Source organism: Felis catus, chromosome B1, assembly GCF_018350175.1.
Source record: "Felis catus isolate Fca126 chromosome B1, F.catus_Fca126_mat1.0, whole genome shotgun sequence".
Classification (NCBI taxonomy): domain Eukaryota; kingdom Metazoa; phylum Chordata; class Mammalia; order Carnivora; family Felidae; genus Felis; species Felis catus.
In genome coordinates, this window is record NC_058371.1 from 171,779,221 (window position 1) to 171,793,948 (window position 14,728).

The window sequence follows — 14,728 nt, forward strand, 5'->3', positions numbered from 1 at the left end:
ATCTTAAGCATTGCTCTTTACATAAGTAGCAGTAATGCACAGGGAAAGGAGTGTGGTAGCTTGCCCAAGGACACATCACTGAACAGGACAGCCCAAGCTCTTGATTTCAGTCCAGTGTTGTGTTGTGTTTTGTTGTTCTGTTTTTTTGTACAGTAAACCAAGCATTTTTCTGAGATATGTTTTATAGCATTGCACTATACACAAACATATCTCACATAAATTTTAAAAATTTTTTATAAAGTTTATTGAGAAAGAGAGAACATGTGCACAAGTGGGGAAGGGGCAGAGAGAGAGAGAGAGAGAGAGAAAATCTCAAGCAGGCTCTGCACTGTCAGTTTGGAGTCTGATGCAGGGCTCAGACTCACGAACCATGGGATCATGACCTGAGCCTAAATCAAGAGTTGGATGCTTAACCAATTGAGCCACCCAGGCACCCTAAATTTAAAATTTTCTAGGAACCACATTTAGAAAGATAGAAAGAAACAAGTAAAATTTATTTTGATAATATACTTTATCCCACAATATCCAAAAGCATTATTTAAAAAAATGTTTTAATGTTTATTATTTATTCTTGAGAGAGAGAGAGAGAGAGAGAGAGAGAGAGAGAGAGAGAGAGAGAGAGAGAGAGAGAAAGCAGGGAAGGGGCAGAGAGAGAGGGAGACACAGAATCTGAAGCGGGCTCTAGGCTCTCAGCTGTCAACACAAGAGCCCAGCACAGGGCTCTACCTCATGAGCTGCGAGATCATGACCTGAGCCCAAGTCGGATGCTTAACCAACTGAGCCACCTAATCGCCCCTCCAAAAGCATTATTGTTTCAATATGTGATTCTGTTCATACTACAAGTGTTTAATAGCCAAGTGGCTATTATTTAATGGCTTCCATATTGGACAGCACATTTCTAGGGTTTTCTGTAGTTTTTTATGAATACTGTCATGTTTTGTATTTCCTTAGATAGAATGGTAGGAATAGAATTTAACCTGGAATAAACAGGAAAGGACTGGACTGGAATGGTATAGAAATAGACGTTTATAAAGAGACTGCATGATAAAAAAGCTTCCTGTGGCAACTAACTGAAGGCCTGTAAATAAATGGTAAAGTATATAAACTTTACCTTTTGTGTTAGTTAGCTTTTTCTGCATAACAACCCAAAACTTGGTAGCTTAAAATAGCCCCATCTTATTTAGCTCATGATTCTGCTTGGCAATTCTTTTTGGTTTGGGGTGGTCTCACTTATGTATTTGCAGTCAGTTGCCAAGACGTCTGGCAGTTGGCTGAGAAATAGGACAACTAGGTCATGTGTCTCTCTCATCTTCTCATCATCCAGCAAGGTAGCCCAGGACTTTTCAAATGCTGACTAGGTTTCAAAAGTAGCAAGAAAAAGCATGATTTACCTCACAAGCACTTTTTAAACCTCTACTCACTTTATGTTTACTTATATTTTATTGGCCAAACAAAGCACATGATCAAGCCCAGATACAAAGGTTGGTTAGACTCCATATCTTCATTGGAGGAACAACATTTTAAAGGCATATGAATACAGAGATGAGAATAATTTGTGGCCATTTTGTGCATCTTGTCACATTTTCGCAACTTTTTCTTTTAAAATTAAAATCAACAAAATTTAAAAACTCCTAAAACTGCCATCAGTCTGCCCATATTATTGACCTTAAATATCCCCTTAAGTCCATTTCGCACTCTGCCCTTACACTTCTTTCCTCTCACAATTGCTTGTACATACACACACCTTTCTTTGATCCATTAATATTTTTATTTCCTGAACCTAAAGATCTAAGTTTATTGTTGACCTCATTACCTATCTACTTAATTCACAATGAGGTATGAGTAAAAGACTTGCTTTTTGAAAGAGAAGCTCATTGATTTGTATTTACTGACACATTTACCATTTGGTGCTCCTCATTTCTTTGTGTTGATGCAGATTTCTGTGTGCTATTATTTTTCTTCAGTCTGAAGGACTTCCTTTAACATGTTCTATAGTTCAGGTCTGGTGCTGATAGAATTCTTTCAGTTTTTATGTGTCTGAATATCTTTATTCCACTTTCATTTTTGAAAGTTATTTCATGGTAAGAGTTCTAAGTTGATAGGCTTTTTTCTTTTTTTTTTTCTCTCTTTCAGTACTTTTAAAGATGTTGCTCCATCTTTTTCTGGTTTTCATTGTTTCTAATGAGAAGTTTTTTCATTTTTAATCTTTGTCCCTCTCTACACAATGTATCTTTTTTTCTCTACCCACTTTTAAGATTTTACCTTTATTACTGGTTTCAAGCAATTTGATTATGATGTACCATCATGAAGTTTTCTTTCTTCTTCTTGTGCTTGAGACTTACTGAGGCTTGGATATGTAGGTTTAGCCTTCCCACTACGAGATGCTCTGTGAACTGTGAGATTTTTCTATTGTGTTTGGAAAATGCACTATTCTAAGATCTTTGTAAGTTCCAAGGATTCTTCGCTCTGCTCCCTCCTTTCAGGTAGTATCTTCCCTAAACTGAAGAAATTTCTTCACATGCAAGTCCTGGTCTTTAAGTATTTGAAGATTCAGGGGATACCCTTTACAAACCTGCTTTCTGAATAGGTCTTTCCCCTCTGATATTCTAGTCTTTCTCCTGCAAACTCTAGTCTTTCCGGACTCAGGAAAACCACTAGTCTCTGTCAGGATCTTCCCTACCCACACTGGAAACTTACCAGTCAATAAGCTGGGAAAATTGTCAACCTCTCTCAGAAACATGTGCATGATGTTCAATGTCTGAAAACTGTTGTTTCATATATTTTGTTCAGTTTTTTAGTTGTTTCAGGTAGGAAGGTAAATTCTATCCCAGTTATTGCATCTTGACTAGAACCTGTTGAAACCATCTTCACTTTAGTCCTTTCCTATCCCAAACTATATTTGGGTCTGAGAGTTAACTACTCTCTTTACTTTTTGTGTGTGTGTGTGTATGTGTGTGTGTGTGTGTGTGTGTGTGTCAACCTGAATATTTCTTTTTTTTTTTTAACCCCCTTACACACACTACCCCTTAACACTATATAGTTGATTCATCATGATCTAGTATCCTTTAGTAGACAGGATATTTGGAAGAAGGCATGCAATGGGGTATCTTTCCAAAAGTTCTAGGAAACGGTGTATCTAATGTGATAATTTTTCTACCAACTTAAATTTTCATCTTTGCATTTTACCATCAAGTGCTCCACAGGTCTCCTATACATTATTTCATGTTATTATTTTTTTTTAATTAAGAGATATGTAAATAATATTAAAATTTGGTCTTGATTTAAACTTCCCTGTATATAGTAGTATAACTAAATTATATCATTTCTTTTGATTTGTCTCTACGTATATATCTGATAAATGTGAAAGTAGACAGGTCAGGTCTTTAGTTAAGATGCATTCAGAAGGAGAGAAAACTAAATGTTCTACCACTTATAAAGGTTTTATAGCTAGTCTTTTTAGATAAGCACTATATCAGCGGTAGAGACATTTATTGAGGAAGCCTACATTTGACTCTTCACTGGCTAAGGAAGTAGGAGTAAAACTGACTCTAGGCTTGATTTTTCATTTATTTGAAATTCTTTGAGAGATACCTACTGACGTTTTCAGAACCTTCTAGTCATAAATTCTGGTAAACATTTGATATCAGACTTTTGATTTCAGTATTGGTAAATTAAATCTCTAGTGACAAAGATTTATAGCAAAAATTACTTGTATTGGTTGAGGCTGTTTTGGTGTTTATATAAAGTTTTATTTTGGGAAATATATTAAGATCTAAAAGGATACAAGGGATGAAAGACTGTCTGCTTTCATTATCTTGTACTTTCTTAATTGAAATTTTATCACCTTTTAGAATCTGGGGTCATGTAAGCAAAGATGTCCTTTCTTTGAAGTTGATGTTTTTGTTTGGTTGAATTTAACTCACTCTGAATCCTAATTGTATAGTGACTTAATTCATTTTAAAGGTCTTTGGTTTTGTAAAATACGGTACCATACAGCTGAGGGAGAAAGTAAATAGAGCAATCAAAATTTCTTTGCCATTATTGGCATGGTTCCCTCAAGTGGAAAATTCTTTTATATCTGAGATAGTTGTTTTAAACTGGGAAATATAATTTTCTTTTTGTAAGCCCGATTTTTTTTCTTTTCTGTTTTTTTTTAAGCAATAGCCACAATAAAAAGGTACAAATGCACATGCTAGACTTGATGAGTTCTATCATCATGGAAGGTGATGGAGTTACTCAAGAATTATTGGACTCCATTCTTATTAACCTCATTCCTGCACATAAGGTCTGTATATTATGAAGATATTAAAGGTTAATGTTGTTTAACAACTAAAAATAGTTGTTTTTCACGGATTGCAATGTCATGTAATTATTCCCACTATCATTCTCCAGTCCCAAATAAAATAATGTAACACACATCAGTCTTGTAGCCATTGTTTTTAGAAGGTTTACTGATTAACATATTATAATGGTAGAAGATTTTCATTCAGTGAAGTGCTGCCTATTTTCTGGAAAACAAGAATTTTTCACATTCACTCATATGGAATGTGGGAATTAAAAGAAGTGAGAGTACTGTCTTGGTTAGGTTTTGGTTGGTGGGGGGGGTGGTTTATGGGTTTTTATGGAAAGAAAAAATATTGCCTCCTTTGTAACATAGACGTGGAACATAGGAATTGTATTTCTTTTCAGAATCCATATCCTACATTCTTCTTGGCCATTTTCAGAAAAAGAGATTTGGTAGAAGCAGGAACTATATGGTTAATGTTAAGGGGAAAGAGATGATTCAGAGCTGTGTATTTCTCCCTGTGGTTCCTTTTTCTGTTTCTCTCTGCTAAGTCTTCCTAAGGAACTGAAGGACTTAGCTTTCCACAGACTCTACCACAGGGCCATACTCAGTCTACCTTAGTGATATTCACCTTCTTGCTCTTTTCTTCTAATGGTTCAGTGATCTATTATCAGATGTTAGATGAAAGGTGTATCTAATTACACTTCTCTAATAACACAGTTAACTATTATAAGTTCTTCTCCTGCCTCTAAATATGATTTGCATTTTATTAATTCAAATGAATCTGTAATTAGCCAGAATTTTGAGAGTATGGCAAACAGGGGGAAGTATATGTCAGGCAAAATAAGAAAGGAAAAACTCTGAGGAATAGATAGCATATTTGGTGTTTATATTCTAGTTAGTATTTTTATGATTAAGAAATATATATATATTTTCTTTTAGGAAATAGAAAGGTTGCCTTAATTTTGAGCTAATCTTATCCTTTGGCCGGTAGAATAAAATCTTGGAGCAAGGGTCAAGAATCTGTGGCTTGTGAACCAAATCTGGCCTACTAGCTATTTATGTAAATAAAATTTTATTTGAACACAACCATGCTCATTCATTTTCATTTTGCCTATGGCTGTGCTCAACAGCAGAATTGCATAGTTGCAGCAGTAACTGTATGACTCAAAAAGCCTAAAATATTTACCATCTGGCTCTTTGCATAAAAAGTTTCCTAGCATCTTTTTGGGAGAGGTGCAGGATGATGGTGAATGAATCTCAGTTTGGTCCAAAACTCCCAAGTATAGAGATATTGATAGGTACTCTTTAAAATGAGAAATCCATTCCAAGTAAGTTTTTAAAAATTAAATATGTCTTTTCTGTGATCTTTCTCAGACCCTTTAATTTGTTACAGTGTACAGGGAATCTTGAGGAGCAAACACAGTATTCAACATTTCACAAGTATAATTGACCAGCTGTTTTTCTTGAGATACTTTGCAGGTGTACTCTTTCTTAGAGGACATATTGATTAGACAATGAAATACTTAGGATGATGGGTTAGGGTGTCTGTGTGTATTCATTTAGGATTCAGGGGTAGAATTGACAGTTCAAACTGGTTAACAAACCCAAAAACCCTAAGGTCCATTTTCTATTTAATAAAACTAAACATACTATAGGGTTGAGCTTTTGGCTAACTAATGTATGTTTGTTTTTGAATTACAGCACTATTTGCAACTTCTGCATTTAAGACCACTTGTCTAGAGAATATTGGGTAAAACCTTAAATGAGATCCAGTGATATTTTTTGCTTTATAGTTTATAGATTTGAAGATAATAGCGTTATGGTGCTATCTCATAAATTCACAAACTCCTTTGTAACTTTGCATATTTTTATTGTGTTTCAGAACTTAAATAAACAGTCCTTTGACCTTGCAAAAGTCCTGTTGAAAAGGACAGTCCAGACTATTGAGGCATGCATTGCCAATGTATGTATTTCTGTTTATATTTACTCTATAATTGTATAATTCTTAATCCATTGTATTAACTTACTGGGATCTTTTACATATAGTTTTATTTAGCCTATAAACAGTTTCACCTATTTAAAACAAATACATAAAAGAACTGATATATCCAGATGTGACCAAATACAAAATACATATATAAGCTTTGACATTTTTAAATGGCATAAGATAGAAGATATTTTATGAGAACTTGTCTACAACTTCACCCCTTTTACTGCGTTTGTATTTATATTTATCTTTTTATCTCCCCAGTATGCTGATCTCTCTTACTTTCTCCTTTCTTTACCTTTGGCTCTCTGTGTCCATTTATCAGTTAATTCCACTGTTGCACATGTGCTCATACCCCTCTATTTTTTCAGATATGCTATATAAAATTTTGAATTGTCTGTATTTGTATATATCTCTATATTTTGATATTATTTATAATAGAAATGACTATAAATGTTTTCTGAACTGACATATACCCATAATTTACCTAACCATTTCCTTATTATCTTGCATTTAGATTTTGTTCAGTGTTTTCTTTTTAGTAATTAATTATCTTTGTGAATGTAGCATTTATCTATTGTTGAGTTATTTTCCACATTAAAAAAAAAACCCAAGTGGGAGTATATTCAGTGGTATGGATTATTAGTATTGTTTATATTACTAAATTAATATTTAAACATGGTAAAACTAAGTTTCTTTTCACAAAAGAATATACAGTGAAAAGTGTCTCTCTTCAACCCTGAATACCCTTTTTTTAGTTCTCATAAATAACCTCTACCAATAGACTTTCATATATCCTTCCAAAATTACTGTTCTGTGCTTATTCATTTTTTGTGTATGTGTATTTTTTAACTTGTTAAAACTATTTTTAATTTTTTTTCTATGGTCTGTATAATAAGTATGAATATTACCTAACTTTTCATGTATGTTGCTTTTCAAAGGACATATATTGTTTGATGATAACTACCAGAAATATACTTAGGTCAGTTATGTGCAACTTCCTCTTTAGCATTTTTAAATATATTTTTTATAAGTGTGTTATGTATGTTGGCAGAGAGTAGAGGTCTCTTTTAATTTGTGCTTTTGATAGTCTTTGTTTCTTCCCAGCATTCTTTTAAATTATCAGTTAGCTTTTATATCATCACCTTTTCTTTCTCTTGGTCCTCTGAATCCAAATGTATTTGACTTTCTCTGAGTATTAAAAAAAAAAAAAAAATTCAAGGTGCCTGGGTGGCTCAGTCGGTTAAGTGTCAGACTCTTGATTTAGGCTCAGGTCATGATCTCACAGTTTGTGAGATAGAGTCCTGTGACAGCCAGCGTGACCCTTTCTACCCAAGGGTCAGAGAAAGGGAGAGAGAATCCCAGGTGCTGACAGCACTGAGCCCGTCGCGAGGCTTGATCCCATGAACTGTGAGATCATGACTTGAGCCAAAATCAAGAGTCAGATGCTCAACTGACTGAGCCATTCAGGTGCCCCTAAGTATTCTCTATTATTAAACTAATGGCAAAATTAGTCAGACTTGAATAAAAAACAAAAAGACTGTCTTTAAAATTTTTCTGTTTTAAAGAAATTTCTCTGTAAAATTCTTTATAATGAGTGACAAAACTAAGTTGTTTTGTTTTTATGAAAGTTAAGATTCCTAGAAATGCTGTCTTAATTTGGAAGAAAGCTAATCTTTTTTATCTTTCTCCGTGGACATTCCTGTTTTGATATTTAGAGGTTTATTTTAGTGACTGTTCTATCATATATTAGTAATTGAAATACCTGTTTTGTTTCATCCCCTTCAGTTACATATGTAATGCCTAAATCTATGTTTTTTAGACACATGTGTATAAAAAATATGTCAAATTTTTTAATTAAATGGATGTTTTATTTTTGTTTACTATCTCCTGTAGTTTTTCAATCAAGTCCTGGTGCTGGGAAGATCGTCAGTAAGTGATTTGTCAGAACATGTATTTGATCTGATTCAGGAACTTTTTGCGATAGATCCGCATTTATTATTATCTGTCATGCCGCAGCTTGAATTCAAACTAAAGGTAGGACTGACTATAATTTTTAAGCCCTTTAAGCTTTAAGAGAAAAATTTATATATAACTGTAAAAGATGTAAATATATAGTTGTTCTATATAAAAGAATAAAACGTGAGTTCAACTTCTTACATTTAGTTAAGGTATACATTTTTTAATCATTTCAGTAAAACAGTCTCTCTCATTTGGGTGTCATAGAATTATATTGGAAAATTATAACTCTCCTAGTTGCTGAATATCTGATAAACACAATGACACAAATTATAGGTATGCAAAATGGTATTATCCCTTACAATACATATTGTTATTAAATAGTATTTATTATTATGTAGGTATGTTTTAGAACTTCAAAAGATTTCAAACTGAGTGCTCAAAGAGTCTTGATTTAACTGTATGAACCTTCCATAGTATAGATCAAGGACAAAAATTTTACTGTATGACTTAGGGCATACTCTTTTTTTTATGGCCAACTCAACAAGGAATTCATAACTCCTCAAATATATGAAAACTTGACACTTGATCTCGTATCCCAATCACACTATAGGAGATAACAGCTTATATTTGCTTAATATTCTGGACTTTTTGAAAGGCTTTATTATATATCCAGTATCTTACTTGATCCTTAAATCAAACTGTGGTATAGTTAGGACCAACATTATGGTTTTGATTTTTGAAGTGAAAACCTTAAGATGAAGTATTTTGCCCAGTTACACAGTTAAAACAGATTTGAGGGGCACCTGGGTGGCTCAGTTGGTTAAGTGTCCAACTTCAGCTCAGGCCATGATCTCACATCACGGTTTGTGGGTTCGAGCCCTGCCCTGGAATCTGTGCTGACAGCTCAGAGCCTGGAACCTGCTTTAGATTCTGTTCTCCCTCTCTCTGCCCCTCTCCCACTCATGCTCTGTCTCTCTCAAAAATAAAATAAGCATTAGAAAAAAATAAAAAGATTTAGGATTAGAACTCCAATTTTAGACTTTTTAAAAAACGTGTACATGATAATTAAGAATTGTCCATATTGTCTTTATTATAAATATTCATTATTTATAGTATAAAAGGACATCGTACCAAGCTTCTAAGAAACTCTGTTATATCTTGGGGTGGGGGGGGTTATAAATAAAAAAAATAAAAAGAGACCCTGTTATGTGGAAAATACCACATGAAGAACAAGGTTTTGTTTTATTTTTTAATATTAAGAATTTAACAACAGCCTAAAGATGTTCCCATATCAAATTATTTCTAGGTATAAGGCATTAAAATTTTTTCTCTCAATCTCTTCATATAGTCTGAATATGAAAACTGACACCTCTTCAATCCTTAAACAAGATTGCCATGATAGATGGTGGGAAGGAATTAAGAACTAGATTTCTAGGTTTCTTTGTGTGGACTTAAAGTAACTGAGGGAGACGCCAAGTGATTTTTGCACCAAAAAAAATTTACCATAACTATAACCATATTCCAACTTCACTCAAGGAATATATTTTAAATTTTAAAAAGGTAGGGGGGCAAGTTTTCATTCAGTTTCAGTAGTTAAAAATATAGATATGAAATGTCACATCATTTGAAGTAATCACTAAACTACTGAAGTAGTTACCAGTAGAATAAAACTTCTACTTATTTTAGTTTTTGACATTTGATAGATTGATTTTTCTTTAAAAAAATAAATCATGTTGATTAGTTGATTGGGCTTACCTAAAGATTCTAATCTGTATTGTTGTCACATTGCTTGAGAAAAACTTCATCCAAGAAAATCATTTTTATGATTATAAATGTTAAAGCTTGATATAGTTTTCATTTTTACATGTTTGATAAGTGTGCCTCTCTTACCCATAAAAACCCCTATTCCTGAAAGATAAGCCATTCGTAACAAAGACCATATCCCATGCCTTTATTTTTTTAATGTAGTATCTTTTTCCATTAATATTTCTTTATTTGATTTCTGGTATTGCTGGTATTTCTGGTAGTCAAAAACAATTTGAATGTTTGAAAAAAATTAGCAATTGCTTTTAGTTACTGTCTTTGTTTTCCTAGTGAATATGTGATTTTTAGTATATGTGCTGCCGAACGAAGTGAGCACATGAATATGTGATTTTTAAAGTTTCACATACCATATGGTTTCAGAATAATTTAATTTCTATTAATATGTGACATCACTAGTGAAACTGGAACAGAATTCATAGCATATATTGATTTAGGATAAGAAAATTAGAGGCCTTTATCGAAAAACAACTTCAAACTAAGTTTTGATTTTTTTTTGTAGCGTTCAGTTCACCTGACCTTTAAATCTTCTAAAAATTCTTGCTCTTCCATTAAAATGAGTTTTCCTGAATCATGACATTCTTCAGTGTCCTGTTCTCCAGTAAGTTAGGGGATCCTCATTTAAAATTTCATATATCAAAATTTTAATTGATATGAGTTTACCCTGGAGCTCAAATGGCAGGAAAGATTTCTTACAAGAAACCTTACTAGGGTGGGAATTATTTGCAGCTTTTCCCTTCACAGAATTTTTTCTCAAACTCTTAGGGAATGTTAGAATTGAATGATTATCTTCATATTTCTACATTATAGATTGCAAACAAGCAGTTGGAGGGGCCATAAATTAGCAGTTGTAGGGGGTGTGAAATAAGAGCAAAGAACCAAATGATCTAACATGGACTCACATCAATTTCTACATAGTAAATAAGAGCATATGAGCATATATTTTAAAATTCTCATCATTGTTAGCAGAAATAGGAAATTGTAGCTTCTTGGGAATATATCATGTTGTTTTCTATAATCTGATGAATAAACCTTGACTTCATTTATTTTCTCTTTTTCCTTAGAGCAATGATGGAGAAGAACGATTAGCTGTTGTTCGACTTTTAGCTAAATTGTTTGGTTCTAAAGATTCTGATTTGGCAACACAGAATCGTCCTCTTTGGCAATGTTTTCTTGGACGGTAAGAGGACATATAGTTCTATGGATTCTAATTTTTACGTTTCAGAGGCCAGTCAGTATGGTCTGCTTGATTAAAACCATACATTTCAAAACTTCAATTGATACGTTTGTTTTTTAGTGTCTATGTTGCTGTCTTTCTTGGAGAACAAATTGTAGATCAGATTTTTTATGAAGAAATGCTTATTATTTTATTTACCACATAACATTTTTTAATCTTTCTGTGCTAAAATAATGTCATTAGGCAACATCTGAAAATGTTCAGTCTTAAGATTTTTAAATCATGAGACTGAAGACATAATGATCCAGGCCATGCCATTCCTCAGTCCAGCAATGTATTCATTTACTAGTGTTTATCTTTTAGGTTTGTAGCTTATCTAATTGGATGATGTATGTTGTGAACTAATGTGGTATTGTATGACTTTGAAATTGAAAATAATTGCTCTTCATTCAGATAGCTTTTTTTTTTTTTAGTTTATTTATTTATTTTTAGAGAGTGAGAGTGCACAAGCAGGGAGGGGCTGAGAAAGACAGAGAGAGTTCGAAGCAGCTCTGTGCTGTCAGCGCAGGAGCCAGATGTGGGGCTCAAACTCATGAACCATGAAATCATGACCTGAGCCAAAATCAAGAGTTGGACACTTAAGCAACTGAGCCAGCCAGGCACCCAATTCAGATAGCCTTTAATGTTCTTTCTCAAGAATCTAGAATTACTAGATTCTATTCAACATGATGGTAAGGTTGAAAAATATGAAATTTATCAGATTCCCTCTTGCATTCCCTGTACATGTTGCTTTGCTTCAAACCATGAAAAGCCAGTTTTTACTGTTAGTATTCTGGAGAACATTTTAGATTTATCAATTCAACTGGTTCAGAAGGTGGGCTTAGAAATTATGTTAAGATAAATTCATTATAATAATTGTAAGCTAAATATTACAGTATAACAAACAAATCTGAGAAATCTCTGACACTGACATAATGACAGTCTTAAGTTACTTTCCCAGAACAGACCATTCTGAAGGTCTTTAAATGCTATTTTGAATAATGAAACTTGATTTTATGAGAACTTAGAGATAATGAAGCAACTGTACTTGTCAGTAAACAGAAGAGTGATTTTTGTCCTTGTGATTGCCTCAGTGTTTATAGCAAAACAATCACTTGTAAAAACTAAATCAGCTGTAAGCAGTTTCTTATATTCATAATTTTACATTCACTGCTATATCTAATAATCAGTCTCTGATTCATAGAAACAAAGAAGTATTACCAGTTTTACCATATTATTTACCTTAGATATTTAGCAGTAAGTGTTTTGATACTTTGTAATTTACCTGATCATAAATGGTAATGTTTTCATTTTTTTCTGGCAGTTAGAAGATCATTAATCCTAGGGGCACCTGGGTGACTCAGTCAATTAAGCGTCGAACTCATGATCTCATGGTTTGTGAGATCGACCCCTGCACGGAGCCGCCTTGGGATTCTCTCTCTCCCTGTCTCTCTGCACCCCATCCCCCCCCAGTTGTGCTCGCTCGCTCTCTCTCTCTCTCTCTCTCTCTCTCTCTCAGAATAAATATTTTTAAAATATTTTAAAAATAAAATTATAAATCCTAAATGCACGATTTATTAAAGTAAAATTGTTTAAGGAAGTAAAAGGCCATGGACGTAAAATGTTTATTAAATAACTTTAATTGGTTATTTTATGAGATTACTTCAAAAATAAAAATATTTCTTGCTTTTTAGAATCACTTTATTTATAATTAATAAATGTTTTTTAAATTGCCCATAATAAATTTTAAATTTGAGAATTGCTGAGCTTAACTCTTTATTTACATTTGTGGATCTACATGAAGTGTTTCATACTTATTGCAATTTTACAATGTACTAGACCTTTTAAAAGAGCATTTAAATACAAGTTTATCGGAGGGTTTGAAACTTTTTTGTTGTAAGGCAGCATGACACAAGCATTTTATATAATCATCTTTGAACTTCTGGATCTGCCGCTCTCTTGCTTTCTACCTCTTATTCCTCCTAGTATTTTCCCTCTATAAACTTTTTTCATGTAGATTTTTTAGGTTTTAAATATTTATTTTTTGTTTGTTTTGTATCATTTTAGGCTGTTAAATTTGGGGCACTACAGAGTTAGATAGTGTGGGTTGAGGGATATGTTCATACTTTTGTTTGTTTTGGTGTGGTAAACATTCTGTTTTCAAAAATGTTTTTGTGAAAATATGTATTTCTTTATATTCTACCTTCAGAACCCATTAACTGTCATAATAATTAACAGCCATTTATATAATGTGGATATACCTTATTTGACAGTAATTATGTTGCCTTTACAACTAATCTTTAGCAACTTTTTCCATGTAGATTTAATGACATTCATGTTCCTGTGAGATTAGAAAGTGTGAAATTTGCCAGCCACTGTTTAATGAATCACCCAGATTTAGCAAAGGATCTCACAGGTAAGCTGGCTGATTTGTTACAAATATGGGAGCAATTACACAAATACATTTAGATGGGAGCTTTGATCTTAAATTTAGTTTCTGAATAGGTTTTAACTCTGACACTATTTCAGATTTCTATCAGTCATGAACTATAAATGATTTTATGTTTGTACAATAAAATTATATTTGAAATCTTCATATTGTAATCCTTTGGAATTTTTTGGAAATTGTAATTTGAGGAAGTAGACATTGGATTTGGCACAAATCATTATACCTATGTGATAATTAAATATAGTAACATCTAATAGTAAGTGGGAAAGTATCTTCTGGAGTAGACTAGAATTTCTCATTCTTCACTTGAACTTAGAGCATTTGAACTCACTTATTTGGTGTTAGTAAATAAATGCTTTTATCAAAATGGTATTTACCAAAAAAGAGGTATTGTAACTTAAGTTTTGAACTATATAAATCAGATATTGCTTTGTGATTTGACTTTTCCAGAGTAGTTGAGGTAAAATACATTCTTTATTAAGATGTGACTTTGCAGTAATAGCTACCTAGTGTGGTCTAGTTTATTTTGTGATTATGTAGGGTATTGCCTCCTCAAAAATAAAATTATTTTAATTCATGCCACATTTTACAAACATTGTTTTGGTATGGATAAAAACATAAAGCATTGGTTTTTTTCTGTCATTCTGAACATGACAAATATCATAGCTAACATTTAGCTTTAGTTTTTTTCTTATATTACAGAATATTTGAAAGTTAGATCACATGATCCAGAAGAAGCAATTCGTCATGATGTCATTGTTACTATAATAACAGCTGCCAAAAGAGACCTTGCCTTAGTGAATGATCAGCTACTTGGCTTTGTAAGGGAAAGAACACTGGATAAACGGGTAAAATCTGAGGAATTTTATTCTTTTGTAATTTGCTATATTTAAAGTGTTTGTTAAATACAATAGGAATTATTCCTAGTATACCTAAAACTTTTATGTGTGAAGTTCAAATCAATACAGTACTAAGTAAAAATCTAAAAATTTTTATGTTTTCTGT

At 32.7% G+C, this 14,728-nt stretch overlaps 1 protein-coding gene across 3 annotated transcripts in view; it reads left to right on the forward strand.

Annotated features, from left to right (window-relative positions):
- Positions 1–14,728, forward strand: part of PDS5A (PDS5 cohesin associated factor A) — a 138,003-nt gene that overhangs the window by 46,994 nt on the left and 76,281 nt on the right. For all 3 annotated transcript variants that reach the window (XM_023253188.2, XM_045056453.1, XM_045056452.1), the window contains exons 6-11: positions 4,159–4,285; positions 6,171–6,251; positions 8,172–8,312; positions 11,123–11,238; positions 13,596–13,690; positions 14,426–14,571. In XM_023253188.2, the coding sequence (XP_023108956.1) occupies positions 4,159–4,285; positions 6,171–6,251; positions 8,172–8,312; positions 11,123–11,238; positions 13,596–13,690; positions 14,426–14,571 (706 nt within the window). The remainder of the gene's footprint in view (positions 1–4,158; positions 4,286–6,170; positions 6,252–8,171; positions 8,313–11,122; positions 11,239–13,595; positions 13,691–14,425; positions 14,572–14,728) is intronic.